The sequence below is a fragment of the Notamacropus eugenii genome, chromosome 5 (genome assembly GCF_028372415.1).
Source record: "Notamacropus eugenii isolate mMacEug1 chromosome 5, mMacEug1.pri_v2, whole genome shotgun sequence".
Classification (NCBI taxonomy): domain Eukaryota; kingdom Metazoa; phylum Chordata; class Mammalia; order Diprotodontia; family Macropodidae; genus Notamacropus; species Notamacropus eugenii.
Genome location: NC_092876.1, coordinates 49,877,889 through 49,901,094, shown reverse-complemented (window position 1 = coordinate 49,901,094; position 23,206 = coordinate 49,877,889). Strand labels below are relative to the sequence as shown.

The window sequence follows — 23,206 nt, the reverse complement described above, 5'->3', positions numbered from 1 at the left end:
TTACAGCTCAGTTGCTTTCAGAGGGGAAAGAGAAATAGAGTTCATGGAGAGATTCAGAACAGGAGAACTGGGAGATATCCCAGGAAGGGAGAGAAGGGGCAGATCCTGCTAGGAAAGACTCGGGACCCCTGAGGGGGCTGCCTTCCAGTGGGCAGGCTCAAGGAAGCCAGGAGGTCCAAGGGGAGAAACTGGGTGGGCTGCATGAACTCTCCCCTGCTCTTTCCCATTCCCCAGCCTGTGACCTAGCTTCCTATACTCCTCAATTCACTGGACATTGGGCCCAAGCCCTGCTGTTGGAGTTGTGGTGTGTGTGTGAGTGTGTGTGTGTGCGTGTGTGTGTGCATGCGCGCACGCGCTGGCCTGTGTTTATGCACACGGGCCTTTCTTTATTCCATCAGTCCATCAGCACTTATTAAAATGCCTACTATGTGCCAGGGATGGTGAGAAGGGCCAAGCAGAACTGATCAGGATGGGTTTGGAGGGGTCCCCTGTAGGAATGGGTGAGACCAGGAGTACAAAGGTGCAGCTCCGAACCCACGTGGCCTGCGCTAATGTGTATCTAAGAGACCAGCCGTGGAATGACATTTAAATGACCCCCTTCCCCATGGTGAGGAGACTTAAGGGCCTCCCTTCAGAAGAGGAATATATTGGTGTTTTATCTGGGTCTTTTTTCTTCCACATTCGATCCAGTGATCAAAGACTTCTCTTAGGGCAGACTTCCGTTCTGGATATGATGAGAGGAGTCTGTTCCTCTCCTCTCCCCATTACTTCTCACCCGTTCCCCACCCACCTGAGGCCAGGGACCTTGACCATTTGGGTCCGACTATAAAAGCATAGATTGATTGGCTCACTATAGGTTTTTAAAAGTTGTTCCATTTGACTGAACCCCACCAGGGCTCCAGAATGACCAGACACCCCATTTAGGTGGCACTGCCCAGGCCTAGGAGGACCAACTGACCTCTCCAGCCAGCCCTAGACCTCAGCATTCCTTCTCTTTTCCCCTCTTGCCACCACACATAAAGATATGACCAGACCCCAGGGCTCAATGCTTCCTCTTCATTTTATAAAGCTACATTGCGTTCAGACGCTTCTCATCCTTTTGGCCTCACACTGAATGAGGCCTTTCTGGCTTGGGGGCAGCCCCTAAAGAGATGGTCAGGAAGAATGAGGGGGGAACGGAGGTTGTTCATCAAGAATCACTCTGGTCCAAGAGACTTGTAGTTGAGGGGCAGGGATGGCAGAGATGGTGTGTTTCCTCAGTTCTGAGTGTCCTGGGCAGAGGTCACCTATGCGCTCAGTCTACCAGTCCAGGAAAATGGGGATGATAGCAATGACCATTCACTTTTCTATCCTGTGATTGCTACTCTACAATATTATTACATTTTGTAATAACTTGAACATAGCAGTTATTGCTGTCATCATCATCACACTTCTCAGTGCTCAAGGTCACTCTCAAAGATCATAGACAATTTCATAGAAGGTGCTGACATGCACTGGTGAAGGGAGTTGTCTCGTCTGGGAGTCCCCTACATTAATAAACTACAGGGCTGGTCCCCACTCTCAGTCAGCCACCTTTCCCCATTTCACAGAGAAGGAAACTGAGGTTCAGATAGGCCAAGAGTGACTCGTTCTTAGGCACAGAATCCTAGAATCTCAAGAGTCGAAAAGCTTCATCCAAACCATTGAGTCCCATCCTTACCTGGCTGAGAGTTCTCTCTGTGACAGCCCTGAGGATGATGATGCTTGGTCCTCCAGCCTCCGCGTGCAGTGCTCCAGTGAGGGCCGCCCATTCCCCATGGGGAGACGTCTTCCTTCTAGGGACTTGTTGACTTGAACATTGACTTTTTTGGCTCCTTCTCCTCACTGCTCCTAGTTCTGGCCTGTGGGGTCCTACAGCTAGTAAGCTTGTTTTGGTTATTCAGTTTTGTTTTTTGTTTATTTTTCAGTTTCTTCATGACCCCATTTGGGGTTTTCTTGGCAGAGATACTGGAGTGGTTTGCTATTTCCTTCTCTAACTCATTTGACAGATGAGGAAATTGAGGCAAGCAGGGTTAAGTGACTTGCCCAGGGTGACACAGTAAATGTCAGAGGTTGGATCTGAACCAAGGTCCTCCCGACTTGAGGCCCGGCGCTCTATCCACTGCCCTACCTGGCTGCCCAGGAAGTATCAGAGCAGGGGCTAAATCCTAGGTCCCCTTAGATTCCCAAGCTATTTCCACAGCTCCAAACGCCATGTCCCCCTTACCTCCTCCCCGGGGCAGAGCCCTACAGCTGATCAGTGCCCCTCCTCAGCCCTACTTCAGGATAATGATTAATACTAAAAATAATGATCACAAAAAGCATATATTAAGTGATCACCGTGTGCTAAGGGCTGCAGATACAAATACAGGCGGTTTTTCTAACATTATTTGTAATGATAAAAATTCATAGCTGACTCTAGGTATAAAACTGCTGCCCAGGAGAATATCAGCTCCCTGAAATCAACAACTTTTCTGGTTGTCTTTGTAACTCCAGCAGGTAGCTAATAATAATAGCCTTTACGTAGACCTTTCAGGTTTGCAGAGCCCTTAATATGTTATTATCTCATTTGATCCTCAGAAGAACTCGTGCTATCATGATCCTCATTTAACAGATGAGGAAACTGAGGCAAATCACAGTGAAGTGACTTGCCCAAGGTCACACAGCTAGTAAGTGTCTGAGGCAGGATTTGAACACAGGTCTTTCTGACTCCAGGTCCAGCGCTCTATCCACTACTTCTTTTGGACTGCTCCTGAATTGGGTCGCCCACTTTGTACAATGTCCCATCTCCCCCCCAGATCCTTGGCCACTTGATTGAGTGTGGGTCCCAATTCTCCCATCTCCCGGAACCCAGCTGCCTCTCTACTCCCCCCGAGAGAGAGAGAAGATGGAGAGGCTGCATTTGGGTTTGGTTACCACAACAACGGTGACTTGGAGTTACCTGGGGAGACTCCCAGCCGCCACTAAGTGTGTGTGTGTGTGTGTGTGTGTGTGTGCAGATGAGGCCTGCATGTCAGCCATATTGCACTGTATGTCTGCTCTGTGCATATGTGTGTACCTGCAGATGAGGCCTGTACATTGGTGACATCGCACTGTATGTTTGTTGTATGTATGTGCACGTGTGCGTATGTGCATGTGTGTACCTGTGCATGCAGATGAGACCTGCATACCAGCCATGTTGCACTGTCTGTTTGCTCAGTGTATGTGTGTGTTAGATCTCCCCTGGGTGGTAACTCTTTTTTTCTCCCCTTCCTGTTTGGCTGTGACCTGGGGGGAGATTGATGGCAAGACTGTGCGGTGGATGCTAACGGTCTTCCTGATTTATAGAGTTACTTACGCTAAGTGAGGCCACTTAGACGCGTCTGGATAGTAAACCTTTTAACTGGACTAAAAAAAATCGTAATAAATAAATAAACCAAGGGGAGAGCACAAGGCCCTGGGTCTCCTCCCCACCTCTGCCCCACTCCTCAGAAATGGGGGGTGGAAGGGCTGAGAAGAGAGTCTAGTGACCCCGACCCAAGGCCAACGTGCCTCAAGACAGGGTACCACCATGCACAGAATTCTGATTCTGGGGTCTAAGGATCTGGGTTAAGATCCCATCCAGCTTTACAGCTTAGGTGACCTTGGGCAAGTCACACAATCTCCATGGGTCTCAATTTCTTCAACTGGACTGGCTGTCTACAAAGTCCTTGTCACCCCTGGATGTTTAGTCCTAGAGTCTGTGACTCTGGAGGGTCCCCATCCACTGCAGAGATGAGGGTTGGAGGGGAGAGGGGGCACTGGACCATCCTCTAGCCCCTTGGGAAGGACAGAGCCATGAAGCCTTCCGGAGATGGAGGAGAGGGACAGAGGGTAGTAGCCAAACAGAGTGGGTGTTAGGAGAGAGGTCACCTGCGTGGTTCCCAGGACTTAGACATCAGAGGAAAGAGAAATTAGAAGTAAGGCCAGTGATGACAGTTGTAGTAACTTGCACTCAGCCCTGGCGCTTGTCAAGGCAGAACTGTATCTTTAGGGCAACTGTTGGCTTTGGTGTGAGTGAACAACACACACACACACACACACACACGACCACTACGATAACTCCTTGCCCTGCGCCTCCCTACCTCCTGATAGGTCGCAGAATTTAGACCTCAAAAGGGGGATACGGCATCCTTAGGAAGAAATATGTCCTCATTTTTCTTAAACACCATTTCCACTGAGTGAAATGTTTAGAAGGGACGCACGGGGAGAACTTTATTTCCTACCAGGGAGTTCAGAGCTGCCATGCCGAGCTCATAAAGCACATTGGGCCCGGGAGCTGACAAGCGGCCGGCACAGGAGCGGCATTAGTCATGAGGGTGGGGGGGAAGGGGGGACACGCCAGGCCTGCCTGTCCCCCAGAGACCCCTCTCCCTGGGTCCATCATCTCTCTTCTCCCCACCTAGAAGCAGACAAGCGTCTTAGAGAGACCTGAGGGAAGGGGGGGAGGCACATGGAGACCTCCAAGGAGCCTGAGAGAATGTATCCAATCAATTCAACCCTGTTCCTCTCCTAGAGCCCCTGGACACTGCCATCCTGGGACACAGCCAGCTAAAATGGGCAGGAGTGGGGGGGGGGGGTGATGGAAGAAGGGCCTCCCCAGGTCCCTCTTCACCCCTCCACACACCTCCACCAGGGGAGGAGCAAGATGGGGGGCCTAGGGGCCCAGATGCCTGACCACGGGAGCCCCAGGTGGCACAGAGCTCACCCAAGTATTTGGCAAGAGTGGCTTCTCTGCTGAATTCGGAGGGATCCACGGAATTAATGCCACAGCCCCCCTCTCCATCCTTCTCTTGAGGCCCTCCCCCCCTTTCAATTTCTGAAGCTGGCTGATTTGAATATTTATAAATATCAGTAAATTATTTATTGTAGCAATCTGTTATGCCAGTTTATCCATCGTAGTTAACACTTTAGGGGACTCTGTGGTGGGGGGGTGAGGGAAAGGCGACAGACAGGAGGGGGAAGGACAGAATCTCCAGGGAGGTGCTGGCCCCAGCAGGCAAAGGAGGAAGCCGGTTTTGCCCATGTGTGCACAGATATGCATCCTCACGGGTGGGTACCTGCCCCCAGCTTGGCTCATGGAGGGATCAGAATTCCCAGCATCCCATGGTTGGAAGGGAGCCCTCACCCAGCCAGGACCCATGGCAGAAATCTCTTTTAGTACATCTAGTGAAAAGTGGTCATTTGGCCCTAGCTTGGCGATCCCCAACATGCTCAGGGCAAGAGCCTCCTCTGCATCTTCGGACATGAATTGTTGTCTGATTTTTCAGCGCTTCTTGCCCTCCCCTGCCCAAGGGGACAAGCTGGGCCCAGCTGCTTCGTTGGGGAGCATCTCCTGAGACTGGGGGTGGGGTTCTGCCCAAGGGCAATCTGCCCTTCTCTCAGACAGCTCTGGACCCGACTCTCTCCTGACTGTTTGACATTGGGCAGGGCATTTTACTGGTTCTTCCCTCATCCATAAAAGTGGACGGGTTCCATGAGATGGATTTTGAAGTCCCTTCTGTCTCTAAAGCTTAGATCTCTCCATTTCCTCTTCTTCCTCTGATCCTTATGGACTCCTGAAGTCAGGGACCTTGAGCTCAGATTCTGCTTCTGATACTACCTGTGTGATCTTTGGGCCTCAGTTTCCCCAGCTCTAAAGCTGTGATTCTAAAATCTTTTCTCTCTTCCATGCTTCCTGTCCCCCATCTCCACTTCTTACCTTCGTCACCTCCTTGAGTGTTTCTCATGGTGGGGAAAGGGAGTCATTTCATCTCTGGGCCTCAGCTTCCTCACCTCTAAAAGGGGTTTGGACCTCATGGCCCTTTGTGGACTGCTTGGTTTGGAGGGAGAGGGACTAGACATTAACTACCAGTTAATGGCCCAGTTAATCAGTTAATGGCCCAGACTCAATTGCTGAGGAGGGTAGATTTGGTGGGGGGCAAGTCAGACTCCCAGTGGCTGGAGAGTGGGGTGGGGATCTAGCCAGGATCAGCCAAATCGGCACTCAGATAAACTTCTTGCTTTCGTCTATGGCCTGGTCCAGAACCAGCTTGTCCCCTACAGATCCCCTCGGAGTCATCCCTAGTGCCACCCCACCCCCATGGACAGAATGGGGGTGCCACTCTCTTCTGCTGCCCCCCCCCACGCACTCCCAGACTGCCTCCTGGGCATAGTCGTTCCCAGAGGAAATGTCCAGTGTAAATAGAGCTGCGGGAGAGCTGGTGTCAGGAAGGAGATGAAAGCCGTGGTGACAGGCCCAGGGACAGATGACTTCCTCCCATTGAGGCTGGGTCTCAGGCGTTTACTTTGGGAGAGGGAAGTCGGGGGGATGTTTACACGGGCAGGAGCCTGGGGTTGGATCGCAGGGGGAAGGCTCAGGGTCCCAGTCCTAGGATGGGGGTGGGGAAGATGTAGGGAGGGCCCCCCCAAGGGGAGATGAGCTTGTGATCAGGCCTGTGCAGGTTCATAGAGCCCCCCTACCACCACATATACACACACCTGTCACTGTGTCTGCCTCACACTCTCTCATCCCTGGCCTCGAACTCGAATCGGGCTGGTTTCTTGCTCAGCCTCCCCACACCCACTGTTGCCCCCTTTCTCATCACCCTGGGGACAGATGCTGGAGGTGAGAGCCAGAAGGGGAGGGCAGCTTCTGGGAGGCAGGTGGGCCAGGGCGGAGCAACAGCTGGAGGGCAGGTGTTTGGGGGAGCAGTTGGGAGAGGAGCAGGACCAACGACCGGAACTGGGGAGGGGGCGTCACTTTGCCAGGGAGGCCCCTAGAGTACACAGCTGGATTACAGCTGTGCAGGGGGTGACTGCAGCATTTGGAGGAGAGGGAGGTGGGGAACACCCGACTGAGAGAGGAATCGAGAGGAGATGTGGGGTGGAGATGGAGGCCAAGACCTCAGGATGGGTGGAGGCTGAGGGAGACGGCGTCCCCCATGGCCAGTGTGGTCCCTGGGAGCTTATGTCCCCCTCTTCCTTTGGATAAATATTTATAGAGCTATTTGTCCTCTGTTGCGTGCACTTGGCTGCCCACCTCCTGTTAAAAATAGAGCTGCCACCTCCCACCCCCTTCCCCGTCCGGGCATGTGCTTTTAGGATTCGGATTAGCTAAGGATGCCCCAGTGCCTGAGAAAAGTGGGGAGCGGTGGGTGCTGAGTCTGCATTCTCAGGTCTGGTCCAGTGTTCTGACCACTGCCCCCGTCCAGTCTCTCATTGTTCAGACTCTTTCCCCAGCATCGGGTTGGGAATGAGGCTGGGGTGGGAGTGGGAGGGAGATGCCCTGGTGTGGGGCAGTGTGTCATCCTGGATACGGTACATTGTACATGGGACCCCCAGGATGCAACGCTTTCTGTAGGCAGTGTAGTTCAGTGGAAACCACCCGTAGATTTGGATTCCAAGTTCCTGAGTCTTGAAAACCTGGCTCTGACACCTGAGTGACATTGGGCAAATCCTTTCATTTTTCTGGGCCTCAGTTTCTTTCTGTGCAAGCTGAGGTGGTTGGTTTAGTTGACCTCAAAAAGCCTTCCTAGCCATGCATATCGGGCATCCTAGAGTTTAAAGGTCATTTAATCGGATGCCCTTATTTTACAGAGGGGGAAACTGAGGCCCAGAAAAGTTAAGTAACTTTCCCACGGTCATAGAGATAGCAAGCAGAACTTGAACCCAGGACCTTTACCTCCAAATTCTGTGTACTGATGATTTCTGTGAACTGAGTTTGAATCCCAGCTCTCACACACAATTTTTAAAAAATTGTTTTTAATTTGTATATTTTGTTTTAATCAATTTCAATTATATATATGTGCATAGATATATCCATATCTCTCTCTATGTAGATAGATACATGTGGATATATATCTCTATCGATAAATGCCCATATATCAATAGATAGATAGATAGATAGATAGATAGATAGATAGATAGATAGATAGATAGATAGATAGATGGATGTCCACAGGTCCTCCCTGATCCCTTACCCAGCAAGTTAGCCCTTATAACATAAAACAGAAGGGATCTGGGTAGGAGTGAGGGCGGGGGGACAGAAATTTAGCAAAATGAACCAGTGCATCAATCTCCCCTCACAATATATCCAGAGGTCCACACTCCTGTCCCCCCACCTCTGCAAAAAAGGGACAAGAGTGTTTTCCCATCTTCTCTGTGGCTTCAGAGATGAGAAAATTCACCTCCCTCCCAACCTTAGCTTAACTTGGTCTGGCATGCTAATTGACTGTGTGACCTTGCCTCGGTTTCCCCAGCTGTGGAATAAAGTAATAATGATGTCCCTCAAGGGGCCGTTGTGAAGAAACCTCAAATTGGAGGTTCATTAATGAACTAATTGGATGAATAAATAGAGTTTGTGTGCCTCTATGGTATATACAAGAATGAATGTCCCCTTGTCTATGTGTGTTTATCTATGTGCCTTCACAGATGTTGATTCACCATGGAATGATTTGGTAGCGTCGGTGTGGAGGGACAAAGGAGCCTGGAAGAGCTAGTTATTAAATTCTAAGTGTGAACATTTAAACCTTAGAAATCTGCAAACAGTGACCATTAGGGTTTAGTTTGTAATCTTGTTGATTATCTAGATTTAAGAAGGTAAAAAATGTTAATAAGTGTATCCTTTATGCATTTTTTTCCAGATAGCTGGAGGTAAAACATTTACCAGAACACCACTGGGCAGAGTCTTTTAGGCTCTTGACAGGATGTTACTATACACTAGTCATACTACCAGGGAAATTCAGACCTATGGCATCTGTGAATAGCAAACACTTATTAAGCACCTGTGGTATTCAGAGCACTGAGCTAGCTGCTAAGGGTAGAAGAAAGGAGCAGAATGATAGATTTGGAGTGAGAAGATCTAGGGTTGGAATTCAGGTTAGATCGGCGTGATCTTAGGTCCTTAGTCTCCTCATTTGTTAAATGAGGGCATTGGACTAGATGACCTCCCAGGTCCCTTCTAGTCTGTGATCCAATGACTGCCTCAAGGAACTTACATTTTAACAGGGGGATACAACATATAAACTGACAAATTAATACACAATAATTTGAGGGAGGCAGCAATCAGCTAGAAGGAGAATTAAGAGACAGCACTTGAACTAAGCCTAGAAGGAGGCTAGGGATTCTAAGGTGCAAGTGAGGGATACAGCCTAGGCAAAAGCATGGAAGTGGGAGATTGTGAAAAACAGGGTATGTGACATTCAGGAGAATACCAATTGGCCCATTGGAGCATAGAGTGGGTAAAGTTTAAAATCAGTGTGGAAAGGTGGCCTGGAGACAGATGATGGGAGGGCCTTACATACCAGGCTGAGGAATTTCTGTTTTATTCTAGACACAGTAAGGAACCACTGAAAGTTGATAAGGGCTGGAACCAGAAGGACTGTGGCGTGAGTTGGTAGAAGGGAATAGATGGGACAAAGGTTGTGTTGGAGGCAGATGCATCTGTAAGCTCTGACGACTGAATGGATGTGGAGAGAGGGAAAGGGAGGAGTTCTGTGCTGGACATTCTGGCTTTGCCCTGCCTATAGGACATGCTAGTGGAGATGCCTAGTGGGCATTTGGAGATAGATGTGGGCCTAGAGCTCAGAGGAGAGATTGGACCTGAATTTAGAGATGTGGGGTGCATCTCCACAAAGCGAGACTTTATGTGTGTCCAGTTTGTGAAAGTCTGTGCATGTATGTGTGTGTGACTCTTTGGATATTTATGATGGGGGTTTCCTTGTAAAGTAGATATGAGGAGCAAGTGTGTGTGTGAGAGAGAGACAGAGAGAGGAAAATGAGATAGGAGAAAAAAGGAGGAGAGGAAAAACAGAGGGAAGGGGAGAGAGAGTGTTTGTGGTATGTGTGTGTGTGAGCCTCAGGGTGAGAAGGTGGGCTTCCCTCCCCTGGACTACGTGGACACCCCATGGAGAGCTTGGAGCTGTCGGTTTAAGCTTGGTAACCCTTGGACTGGGGCAGCCGAAGTTTCTGCCAGTTTGTGTCTAGCTGTCATGTTTGGGGATTAGGAGCTATCACAGAAGCTTCTGGGTTGCTTGTAGGGGGTCTGAGGAATCCCAACCTGTTCCCAGCTGGGACTAGTGAGAGGTGGCAGAGCAGACAGTGGATGATGGGAGCTCCTTGGGGACCGTCCCCTTTTCTTTCCCCCTATAGATTCTAGGAAGCAGACAGATTGCTGGAGGAAGAGGGGAGGGTGCTTCAGGTACTGGGGGAGATGTTTAGCCCAGGGAGGGCTGGTGCAAAGTGGGAGCGCTGTGGGAACTAATAGGTTTAAGACTACTAATGACAGAAAGCCTGGACTCCCAGGTTCCTCAGACGCCTTCTGGGCCAGGTAAGGAAAGTGGCACATTAAGTGGCCGAGACACTGTTGGAACCCACGGTCCTTGGATTCCAAATTTAAGGGAAGTAGATGAAGAAATCGAGAAGGGAGTAGGTCTGAAGAAAGTGATAGGGAACAGAGGGAAAAAAGAAAGGGAAGGAGAGCAAGAGACTGGGGGCAGGGGCTAAATAAGACCGTGAGAACCACAAGGACCCCTTGAGATTGCCAAGATGCCTCTTTCTCTCTCAAGAGTCGGCATTTCTTCCTTCTTTGTCCCTGTGTCCCTAGCACCTAGCCCAGTACTTGGCATGGCTGAAGAATTGATTGATTGATCATTAATCCAGCTCCCCTCGTTTTACAGATAAGGGGACAGTGATTTGGCTAAGGTGGTGCAGAGAGCAGTAGGAAGCCTTCGGATCCAGCCCCTTCACTTAACAGATGAGGAGCTAAGTGCTCCAGAGGTTGGGAAACCTGTCCAGGGTCACCCAAGCACACAGAAAGCACACAGCTTTCCACTGTGCCAAGTAGTCTCCCTGGGGAAACTGTGGCAAGGAAGGAATTAGAGAAATGAATAAATTTGGTTCCTCTAACTCCAAATCCAGCACTTTCTTTGCTTTACCAGGGCTCAAGGATATACTGTGTTTGTTTATGGACATGGAGAGGAGAAAGGTAGAGGAGAGGGCAGGGCTCTTCTATCCGCCACAGACGGGACCTGAGCCTGGGGAACAGGTGTCTACCTGGGTCACCTCCAAACCATACCAGACAATAAAGCCAAAGGTTGGACCAGCCTGGTGTTAGGTGATCAGCTTGAGTCCAGGGCAGCTTCTCAGAGAGGATGCCTGTGACAGGCAGGCCTGGGCAAAACCACAGCGGGGGCTACTGGGGTGGAAAGGAGACCCCAATGACCCCGTTGGGTTTGGACTCACTGTTCTGACCCTCTTCTCACTGCCTGCTCCAGCCACAGGACTCTGGAACCCGGAGTCTGCAAGATTGAGTTCTCCCTCCCTCCCTTCTTTCCTTTCCTTCCTTCTTTCCTTCTTCCTTCTTTCCTTCCTCCCTCCCTTCCTCACTTTCTTCCTTCTTTGATAAATCAATGAGCATGGACTCAGGGAGACTTCAATTTAAATACAGGTTCAGACACTAGCTGTGTGACCCTGAGCAAGTCACTCTGTTTGCCTCAGTTTCCTCATCTGTAAAATGGGGGTAAAAATAGCACCTACCTCCCAGGGTTGTTTTAAGTATAATATTTGTAAAGTGTTAGTACATAGTAGATGCTACGTAAATGCCAGCTGTTGTTACTGTTACTGAAGAGACTTGCCTAGGGTCACACACTCAACAAGGAGTGGTGCTAAGATTTAGACTGATTCTAAATGCAAGGTTGTCTCCACTGCATCTTCCTGCCGGCCAGTCTACAGGTTTCATGTTAAAACTTCTTGAGGGCAGAGAATGTTTTATTTTTACTGTACGTCCCCAGCACCTGGTATAGATTAAGGCATTTTATAAATCTTTGCTGAATGACTGCCCGATTAAGGCGAGGTGATGCTTTGTCTCCGTGCCTGCCTGACCATTTGTCTCCTTTTCTGTGTCTCCAGCTGAAGGTGCTCTGTGCCCTGACCCACCCTCAGGAAAACCCGCGATGGCGGCCAAGCGCAAAGGCGGCCTGAAGCTCAATGCCATCTGTGCCAAGCTGAGCCGCCAGGTGGTGGTGGAGCAGGGAGCAGAGGCAGGGCTCCGGCCAGAAGGTGGCCAGGGCAACCCCTTGCGGCCCCGGGAGAAGGAGCAAGGCAGCGGGTCAGAAGCCAAGGTCACACAGATACCTCGCAGTGAGGAGGACAGGCGGCGGGCAGTGATCGAGAAGTGGGTTAATGGGGAGTACAGTGAGGAGCCAGCCCCAGCCCCAATCATAGGGCGCAGTGTCCGTGAGGGCCTTGAGCTGCCCCCTGAGGGGGTCTATATGGTGCAGCCCCAGGGATGCAGCGATGAGGAGGACCACGGAGAGGAGGCTCGGGGACCCACCTCCCAGAGCAGCAACTTCCTAGAAGAACGGGACTCGGATGGGACAGCCCCTAAGGAGGAGGGCGGGCACAGTGCCAAGCAGGCTGCAGGTAAGACCACACCCCATTTCTGCATCTCAGGACACCAGCTCTTCTTTCATCTCCTTACCTGGAGTTCAGGCTTCCTTTGGGATCATTCTTGGGGGGGTTGTATCAGTAAGGTATCACCCAAAGAAATCTGGGGTTTAGGGAGTGGAGTACCCAGGTGCTGAGGCTTTCCCAGTGGAGTAACCTGGGTGATCATGGTCATATGATCAAAGACCTCTTCTAGAGTCAAAAGCCAACTCCCTTATTTGATAGATGAAGAACTCAGACACCCATTAGGGGGTAAAAGACTTACCCAGGGTCTTACAGGCAGTAAGTGGGATAGCCATGCTTTTGGCCCCAGCTCTCCCACCTCCAACCTCAGTCAGCTTCAGTAGGGCAACCAGCATTTATGAAGCAACTGCTATGTGCCAGACACTATGGTAAACACCTAAAAAGGAAGGGAAAAAAAAAACCCAGTGTCTGCCCTCAGGGAGCTCCCAGCTCAACCAGGGAGGTATCATGCAAACAGCTGTGTACCAACAAGATAGAAGCCAGATAAACTGGGGGTGATCTCAGAGGGAAGGCCCTGAGACTAAGGAAGACCGAGAACGGCTTCCATCAGAAGGTGAGACATTAGCTGGTGCTTTCAGGAAACCAGGAAAGCACGGAAGTGGAGATGAGAAGGGAGGGCAGTCCAGGCACCACGGACAGCCAGAGACAATGCTCGGAGGCAGGAGCTGGAGAATTGGGTGCAGGAAACAATGAGGAGGCCAGTGTTCTTACAGTGCACAGGAGGGAGAAAGGGGCTAGGTCATGGAGGACTGTGAAAGAAAAAAAGGATGTTATATTTGATCCTGGATGTGACAAGGAGACAGGGAGAGAGGGAGGGAGGGAAAGAGGAAGAAAGGAAGCATTAAGTATCTGCTGTACCAGGTACTGTGTGCGAAGCACTTTACAATGACTGTCTCATTTGGGTCTCACTACAATCCTGGGAGGTAGGTGCTATTATTATCCCTATTTTACAGTTGAGGAAACTGAGACAGACAGAGGTGAAGTGACTTGCTAAGAGTCACACAGCTAGTCAGTGTTGGAGGTTGGATTTGAACTCAGGTCTTCCTGATTCCATGCCCAGCAATCTGTAAGCGAAGGATAGAAAGAGGAAAGGAGGGGAGGGAGGAAGGAAGGAAGAAAGGAAAGGAGGGGGAGGAGGAAAGAGGAGGGAAGGAAGAAAGGCACATTTCTTTTGTTCCATCTTACAGATGGAAAACATTGCCTCTGTCTAGGCACTCCCTCTCAAACGAGGGTGACAGGGGAGCTGGCCCACATGGGTGGCAGTTGGGGCATTTTCTTTCTGCCAGGATCTTCACAGGAAGGAAAGAAGGATGGGGCGTTGATGGTGCTCTGAGGAGAAGGGTAGAGTCTGCCCAGAGCTTGCCCTGGCCCTAGCCCAAGTCTTACCAGAGCCAGTAGAGCAGAACCTGGGGAGGGGCCTGGAGCCTCGGACGTGGGCTCTGGGGCAGGGGCAGGAATGATTAGACTCTATGTGAACATGGCTGTGAGCAGGCAGGCACTGTCAGTTCTTATGCACTGGCATCTGTTTCCCGAGAGTGTGGTAAGAGTGTGTAGACGGAGGCAGCGGGAAGGCTAGTTTTCTACATACTTATGTCTTTGATTTTCTCTTGGAATAATTCTGAAAATGCCTTTGGTCCCCCCACATCCCATCCCCCCTGCTGCTTCTCTGATATCTTATAGAATTTTATCATATTAGAGCTGGACTCCATCTGCAGCGTAAATGAATGAATGAGTGAGTGAGTGAGTGAATCATTCATTCATCTCTACCTATACCATTCCCCTCCTGGGACATCTTGAATAAATGATCACTCGGGCTCCCAGAGACACCCCCAAGAGAACCTCTTCCACGTGGAGCCATCTCAGAATGTTAGAAAGTTATCTCCTTATATCAAATTGAAACCTGGGTCCATGTAACTTCCACCCGTAGCTTTTAGCTCCAGCCTCTAGGGCCGAGCAGATTAAAGCTAATCCTTCTCACCCTGCCAAGGTCTTCCCTGCTGCTTCCTTCCCTCCTTTCTCTCCTCTGCCCAGCCTCTCTAAACAGCCCTTTGGCTTGTCTTCTTCCCAGCTCCTCCTGCCCCCCACCCCGACCCCGGCTGACCCTGTCCTAATTTATTTATCCATTTCTTCCACTAACTAAAAGACCTTTCCATACGATAGAGCACTGACTCTGAAGTCAGAAGACCTGGGTTCAACTCTCCCCACTTCACTTAGTGTCTGTGACAGCCTCGGGCAAGTCATCTAACCCCACTGGGCCTCAGTTTTCTCAACGATAAAATGAGATACTTGGACTGGATGGTTTCTGAGATTGCTTCTAGCTCTAGAGCTATAATCCCCATCTCTTCTGTCTTCCTTAGAATGTGAGACATCCAGTGATATGTATCTCCGGGTCATCCCAGGGTGGGGCAGTCTGGCTGGACTTCGTCTGCTCTGCTGACCCCCTGGAAAGGGAAAAGGTGTGGCGGAGAAGTAGGGAATCAGAGATCCAACTGTGGGTGAATTTTAGGAGACCCCGCAGAGTTTTGGGGTGATCACCCAGTGGGACTGAATGCCCCCAGCCATGGATCTGCCCCACGCTCTCCCTTCCTCCCTCCCAGCCCCTGGGGTGGTTCAGGAGGAGTGAGTCAGACCTATCTGCCCCTCCCCCAGCCCCATTTCCCAGCACCCCCCAGCCTGCAGTGAGGGGAGCATCTTCCTCCCTGTGCGGGGAGCCCAGGCAGCCACATAATTATGCATATAAGATATAAACAGAGCTGTTTAATTATCCTTCGCCACATCAGTGACAGAGTAATTAACAAACATTGCAAGATCAATGAGGAAAAGTGTGACCTTCAGTTTCCTCTGATAGGGAAAGCCCTTGCCATAGTCAGACACAAGGTGATTGCACCAGGGCTGGGGGGTGGGGCAAATGAGGAAGGGGGCATCAGCCCTGGAAGTCTCCCACCTGCGCTGCCTGCGACCCCCCACAGCCACTAGGGGAAGCTGTTCTGGCCTCCTTCAGAAAGGCCCTGTTCCCTCCATGGTTGAACACAGGGGGTCAGCCTGACGTGGGGTGTCCCCTCCCTGGATTCAGCCTCCAACCAACAGTCAGAACAAATAGCCACTGAGGGTCGCAGAAGCAGGGATGGCCAGGTGGGCCCTCCCACCCCGTGGGGTCATTTTGTTCTGGAGCCACACCCCGTCTGTGCTCCCACCCTCTATCCCCTGCCAATGGAAGCTGCTAGAGCTGTTATGCTGGGTGCCCCTGGTTTTCCTTTCTTTATCCCCTCCCAGGCCAGGTCAGCCCTTCGGGCCTGCCTTCCCCCAGGATCCCCCACCCCAGATCAGGGCCTTGCATTTTAGGCCTAGGGGCCCTGGCCCCTGCCCCCTCTCCACTGCCTTTCTGCCATATATAGTACGCTGTCTTCAGCTATTTTTAGTCTGTTTCCCCTGGTCCCTGAGCCACATGTGCTGGGGCCAAAACACTCTCGTCTCCTGTCCGCCAACAGCCACCAGGGCCTGGCATTGCCCAGTGCCCAGGCCTTACTCCATCTGGGTGCTGGTGGTGCACCGGATGACCACTCCTCCCTCCAGTACTGACATTGCCCCAGGTTCCAAGAGGGCAGTGCCTGGAGAGCAGCCTGTTCCCCAGAGGGCTTCTACTTTTGTCCCTCTCCTTGCTGGCACCCAAGGGGGTAGTGAGAGGACTTTGGGGAGTTCAGAGTGCCTTGTGCCCTGGGACAGCCAAATGGGCTCATTGCCTTGGGGACCTAGCCAACCAAGTCTTCTCCCCAGCCCCAGAACGGGGCACAGTGCCTTCTCTGGAACAGAAATCCCTCCAAGGGCTCCTACAGGAGATCCTAAGCTTCTCCCCCCACCCTCCCTTCTTCCTTTTCTCTTTCCTTCCTCCCTCTCTCCCTTTCTATCTGCTCTGGCCTAGGATGTGCCAGGTACGATCTGTCAGGTTAGCAGACTAGAGGCACACTGGTCCCTCTTGTTGGCTAACAAAGATTCTGTAATTCTTTGAACACTTGGTGCCCCTTCTGCTACCAATTCTTACTCACACTGGCTGGACGTGTGTGTGTGTGTGTGTGTGTAATTACAAGAACCAACTCCAAACCAAACTGTGAATGTGAATGAGGTGAATTTGCCCATAAAACAGAGGAGAATCGCAGAATGGGTCAGAAAGCAAAGCCCCACAATTTGTCATTTACACAAAAGGACCATATATGCACTTGTAAACTTGGCCTCCTGTCACTTGGGTTGGAAACTTGCCCCTACCTGTGTGAGTCTCTGTGTGTATGTGATTACCGAGTTCTATACCTGCCTTGAAGTATTTGGGAAACTGTTGAAGTGGCTATGGTGTTTGTGTCTTTGTAAGGTTGTGTACGTGTCTGCACTTGTGTGCGTGTGCGTGTGTGTTCCAAAATCCTGCTCAGCTGCCAGTCTGTAGCATGGTCTCCTGCCTGTCCACTGGGGCTCTGTCCTCATCCACCAGCTCTTAGATAGCTCTGAGTCTTTTTTGGGGGGTCAGGGAAGGTTCCAGGGAGCTGGAGTCCATTCCCAGCCGCAGCCCATTCCCAGCCGCAGCCTGTGCTCACTCCCCTCGGTACTGCTGGCCCAGGAGAGTCGCTCACAGTGAGTGATTGGAGGCGATGAGGAGGGAGGTTTGAAGGACTCCTGCATACAGTAAATCTTTGCTCGGTGGGAGGGAGGAGGCGATGGCGGGCACAAGAGGGGAGGAGGGCCTCTATGTCAGATTGAAGCTTAAATGAATCTGAGCTGGCATGTCAGACCAATCTGTATTTCCTCCTTCGCTCTGTTATTGGGTGACCTCCAGCTCCTTTTGAAGGCTCTCCTCCTCCCTCTCCCCTCCTCCCTTCACAGTGACCAGCAAAGCAGCCTTGGGAGGACAGAGACCACAGCTAGGAATGGCCCAGGTCCCCAAGCCACAGTCACCTGCCCAGGCCTCTCCTGGCCTGGTGCTGTTTCTACAGGGGCATGGAAAGAGGAGGAGAACAGAAATTTGCCCAGGTGGCAGTTGGGTGGGGAAGGGTGGGACCGCTTTGTGAGCAGAGAAGGGCAAATGTGTGGATCTCATTTCTGAGGACCTAGGTACAAATCATACCTGGGTCACTTACTACCCATATAGCCTTGAGCAAGTCATCAAACTTATGTGCCTCAGCTTCCTCAGCTGTCAAATGAGAGGATGGCCTCTGAAATCCCTTCCAGCTCAAAATCTATGATCCTGATTCTAAGGATGAGATTCTGTACAACAGCTGAGAAAACAATAATGGATCTGCTTAGCCTGATGCCTGACTACGTAGTAAATACTTATTCCATGCATGTAGATGGACTGACCTGGGTTCAGATCTCAGCTCTACAATTTACTGCCTCGGTTAAAAGCAAGTTATCTCCCCTCTAAGGGCCTCAGTTTCTTATTCTGTAAAATGAAATGATCACTAAGGTTTCTTCCGGCTCTAAATCTCTGGTCCTATGAAAGAGAGAGAAAGAGAAAGGGGGGGGAGGGAGGGAGAGGGAGGGAAGAAAGGAGAGAGGAGAGAGAGAGACCTTACACCTTTACATTACATTACAGATGCAGAAACTGAGGCCCAGAGGAGTTCAGTGACTTGCCAGTTCTAAATCAGTGATGCTAAGGACGAGACTAGAGGAACATGGGAGGCTTCGGAAAGATTCCTCAGGGCCCTCCCCTGTTCTTCCCCGACCCTTAGCTGCCAGTGCTCCCCCTCCTCCCTGGAAATTCATTTGCATATATTTTGTATTTCTTTATTTGTGTACACAGCGCTCCTTGCTTTACCCTTCCCCACCCCCAGCAGAATATAAACTCCAGGACAGTTTTATTTTTCTCTCAGTGTGTCCAGTGCCTAGCCTACAAGTTCTCATAGAATGAATGAATGAATGACCCCACCCCAACCCTGCCTTCTACATCTTCTCTCTTGGGCACCTTGGTTGCTGTACTCTCTGGTTTCCCCCTTTGCCCTCTCCTGGCCTGTCTTCTTTGTTAGATCTTGAGGGAGATGGTCCGGGTTCAAATTCTGCCTTGGCTGTTCTTTCTGGGCCTCAGTTTTTTCTTCTGTGAAATGGGGGGGGGGGGGTGGACAGTATCCTTGATGACTTTTAAGATCCTTTCCGGATCCAGTCCCTGAATGGACGATGCTTCCTGGCCCCTTTGGTCCCTGACCCATTTTCCCACTTGCCCCCGCTCTCCCTCCACTCCCAGGAGAAGGCCCAGGAGGTGCATTTTCGCTGGCCTCACTTCCAGTAAAATCGCTTTTCCTTCATATTAGGCCAAGGCGAGAGCACAGAGACATTTATGAAACTTTGTTTAATGTACTGAAAAGCCATCGGCCAGAACATTTAGGAAATTGATTTTCCTGGCATTGATGAACTCGTTTTATTTTACCCCAGTATTAATTACTTTTTTTTTAAACAAATTAATTTAAGAGTCGTAAAACCTAACAAGTGAGCCAAATGTCCGTAGATCATGTCCCCTCAACCCCCCCCCACATCCCCCTCCCCCTTAGGAGGAGAGAAGAGAGGGAGGGAGGGAGGGGGTCAAGGGACAGGGAGCCCCCTAGTCCAGCTCTCCGCGCTGGGGGCCTCGAGCCCCTGGTCCAGCCCCTCGCGCTGGGGGGCCTCGAGCCCCTGGTCTGTCCCTTCACACTGGGGGCCTCGAGCCCCTGGTCCAGCCCCTCACACTGGGGGCCTCGAGCCCCTGGTCTATCCCTTCACACTGGGGGCCTCGAGCCCCTGGTCCGGCCCCTCACACTGGGGGCCTCGAGCCCCTGGTCTATCCCTTCACACTGGGGGCCTCGAGCCCCTGGTCCGGCCCCTCACACTGGGGGCCTCGAGCCCCTGGTCTATCCCTTCACACTGGGGGCCTCGAGCCCCTGGTCCGGCCCCTCGCGCTGGGGGCCTCGAGCCCCTTGTCTGTCCCTTCACACTGGGGGGCCCCTGGTCCGGCCCCTCGCCCTGGGGGCCTCGAGCCCCTGGTCTATCCCTTCACACTGGGGGCCTCGAGCCCCTGGTCCGGCCCCTCGCGCTGGGGGCCTCGAGCCCCTTGTCTGTCCCTTCACACTGGGGGGCCCCTGGTCCGGCCCCTCGCCCTGGGGGCCTCGAGCCCCTGGTCCGGCCCTTCACACGGGGGTCCTTGAGCCCCTGGTCTATCCCTTCACACTGGGGGGCCCCTGGTCCGGCCCCTCGCCCTGGGGGCCTCGAGCCCCCGGTCCAGCCCGGCCCCCGGTGACCCCTCCTCTGTCCCCACAGGAGAAGCGTCCTCTCTCCGAGACTACGCCGCCACCACCATGAACGAGTTCCTCGGCATGTTCGGCTACGACGACCAGAACGTGAGGGACGAGCTGGCCCGCAAGGTCAGCTTCGAGAAGCTCCACGCCAGCGCGGCCCCCGCGGCCCCGGCCTCGGAGGACAGCAAGCGGCCCAGGTTCTCCAAGTACGAGGAGTACATCCGCAAGCTCAAGGCCGGCGAGCAGCTGCCGTGGCCCGTGCCCGGCGCCAAGGCCGAGGACAGGGCGGCCAAGGAGGCGGGGCCCGTGCCCGGCCTGCGGCTGCCCGGCGCCGCGGCCGGCCTGGAGACCAAGGCCACCATCCTGCCCCTGCCGTCGGGCGGCAGCGCGCAGATGCAGGGGCTCATGGCCCGCGCCTCCAAGTACGACTTCTTCATCCAGAAGCTGAAGACGGGCGAGAGCCTGCGGCCGCAGAACGGGAACACGTACAAGAAGCCGTCCAAGTACGACCTGGAGAACGTCAAGTACCTGCACCTCTTCAAGCCCGGGGAGGGCAACCCCGACATGGGGGGCGCCATCGCCTTCAAGACCGGCAAGGTGGGGCGCCCTTCCAAGTACGACGTGCGCAACGTCCAGAAGCTGGCCCCGGTCAAAGCGCCCCCCGCCCCCAGCCTGGCCCCCGCGCCGCTGGCCGGCGCCCCCAGCGCGCCCCCCGTGCTGGGGCCCGAGCCCCCCGCCTCCCTGCCTTTCAACACCCCCGAGTACCTGAAGTCCACCTTCTCCAAGACGGACTCCATCACCACGGGGACTGTCTCCACCGTCAAGTAAGGCTCCTCCACCGCGCGCACACGCACACACACGCACACAGTAAGGCACGCATGGTGAGACCACTGGGACACATCGGAAAGACCTGGCTCCTGTAACTAGAGGGGCAGCCCGGCTCCCCAGAGGGTGAAAGCTGCCCAGCCAAGGTTCATTGCCAAATAGACTTTTCCTCCCTGAGGCACCAGAGCTTATTGTAGGGAGAGCTGTGGGACAAAGAAATGCCACTGAAGGTGAAGGGTGGGTCTTAAAGGGGAGCTGGGTCACAAAAAAGGGCCCAGCCCGCCTGGTATATCTGAACGACTCATGTTCCCCTGATCCTCAGAGTTGGCAGGGCAGTTAAAACTCATAGTGTGCCCACAGGCGCTGGGGCCCAAGAAATGGTGACCAGGACAGGTTGTACCCAAGACTAAGCTTCTACTCCCCCAAGAGTTCTTTAGGGACCCAGGGCAGCAATGGTCTGAGGATGACGTTTTCTGGGTCATACCTTCTCGCATCTCTGCTGGGTCCAGAGGGAAGCCCTATCCAGCTTTGGAGAATGACCACCCAAGTTCCTTTCCCGAGACTCATCCCTGGCACTTCTTTGGCTGCTCTCTCCCCCATACCATCCAGGCTTTCCTCATTTATTTGGCTGAGAGGACCTCTCCTTACAGGGTGACTGATCCCTCATATGGGCTGTGTACCAGCCTTGGTGTGGCCACTGAATTCCCTGCCCACCTGGGGCACCAGAGCCTAAAACCCAGGGCCAAGGAGTCTAAATACAAGCCAGGTCAGGCCTTGGGCTCTCTCCTTTTCCTGCAGGTGGTATGAAGAGGGCGCCAGGCTAGGCCACCAGTGCCGCACCCTTCTCAGCATCCCAGAGATGCTGGGTGAGTGATAAGGGAACGGATGGCTTCCTTCCTCCTCCTGCATCTAATCTGTGCAGAACCTGCACGTGTCCTGCCACGGATGGGACTGGCTGGTCTTTTTCTCAGAGAACACCTGGACATTTTTCTTACTTTTCTAAGATATCCATGGTTAAGGAGCAGCCTGTGCTTGGCCTGATAGTTGTATTTGTCAAGAGATGGACCATGGTGAAAAGTGAGACACCCCTGGCCAGTGAACCTCAAACCCCTGAGGGGCCTTGCTTACTTGCTGTTGGGCCCCTGAGGCCCTTCCTTCTGTGCTCTCAGGCCTCGATCTAGTCCTTCTGTCTCCCTAAGTATCTCTGGGGCCCTTGGCCCACCCAGGCCCTCCCATGGGCCTGGGCTTCTCCCCAAGGATCTGAGGGTCCCTCGAGCTGCTGTGCTTCTACAAAGGTCCCTGATGCCTTCACGTGCCCTCAGTTCCCCTTGGCTCTCTGAGCCAGGCTGGTGACACACACCAACCTCCCTCTTGGTACACCAGCCTTAGCTAGGGATTAGCCCCCAAGATAACGTTTCCTTGGGTTCGGCCATTCCTGCTTTCTCTTGAAGTAATGAAGGGGCCTGACCGCTTCATCCTCCACGGTCATGAGTTTCTGGTGGTTCTGACCCTACTAACTAGTTGTCAGAAGTAAAGAAAGTCTTGAGGAAGATTGGGTGAAAAACACTGTGGTGTAGTGGAAGGAATGGTGTATTGAAGGCATGAGACTTGAGTTTGAGTCTTGGCTCTGCAATTTGTTACCTGTGTGACTTCCAGCAAGCCTCTTCCCCCTCTCTTGGCCTCAGTTTCCCCATTCATAAAATGAAAGTTGAACTAGATGACGCAGAAGGTCTTCCCATCTTTGACCTTCTGTGTTCTAAGGGCCCTCCCAGCTCTGATACCCTGAGTTCTAAGGGCCCTCCCAGGTCTGACATCCTGTGTTCTGAGGCCCCTCCCAGCTCTGACATTCTGGGTTCTAAGGACTCTTTCAATTCTGATATCCTGTGTTCTAGGGATCCTCCCAGCTCTGACACCCTGTGTTCTAAGGGCCCTCCCAGCTCTGACATCCTGTGTTCTAAGGGCCCTCTCAGCTCTGGAGTCTGTGATCCTTCGTGTCTGGACCACTTCTTTACTATACTTACTGATTGTGGATAGGGATCCCCTCCAGACTCAGTTTCCAGGCAGATACAGTTCCAGACCCTTCTGGGTTCCTAGGACAGTCCATGGCATTGGCTCTGCCCACACCTACCAGCTGAGCCCCACTCTTCTTCCTTTCTCTGTCCCTGTGCTTTCTCCTTCCCTTGCCCTGTGATGCTCCACTGTCCACCCCTATATTGTTCCTGGATGGGACAGCAGATGGGGACAGGAGCAGGGCTTCCTCAGGTGCAGGAAATTTCTTTCTGTAGCTTGTGATGGGTTCAAAGATCTATGCTGCCCCCCAGAAGCCTAGGCCTTAGAGGAATTAGCTGCTAGGGGGACCATTCACCTGAGCAGCCTCAATGGGTAACCCTCATTTGCCAAGGGCATTTCTCTACCATGAGTGTGACAACCTTAAAATCCTAGGGGTAGGTGGGGACAAGGGGCTGCGTTGTCTGAGCTCCCCCATAAGGGACTAGCCCAGCTAGGAGCTCCGAGGGAAGTGAGGCCATCCCCTCACCTCTCTGACTGGCTGTTTATGACCTGTGTGTCTCTCCCCAGGAACGGATTGCCCACAGATAAACCAGCTGTCACTGAAGATGTAAACATTTACCAGAAATATATTGCCAGGTAGG

At 52.5% G+C, this 23,206-nt stretch overlaps 1 protein-coding gene across 9 annotated transcripts in view; it reads left to right on the top strand.

Annotated features, from left to right (window-relative positions):
• CASZ1 (castor zinc finger 1) overlaps positions 1 to 23,206 on the top strand; it is a 235,905-nt gene that overhangs the window by 171,533 nt on the left and 41,166 nt on the right. For 8 of the 9 annotated variants that reach the window (XM_072608836.1, XM_072608835.1, XM_072608838.1 and 5 more), the window contains 3 exons: positions 11,926 to 12,438; positions 19,753 to 20,554; positions 23,133 to 23,201. In XM_072608836.1, the coding sequence (XP_072464937.1) occupies positions 11,926 to 12,438; positions 19,753 to 20,554; positions 23,133 to 23,201 (1,384 nt within the window). The remainder of the gene's footprint in view (positions 1 to 11,925; positions 12,439 to 19,752; positions 20,555 to 23,132; positions 23,202 to 23,206) is intronic. The other variant, XM_072608840.1, reaches the window with a different exon arrangement.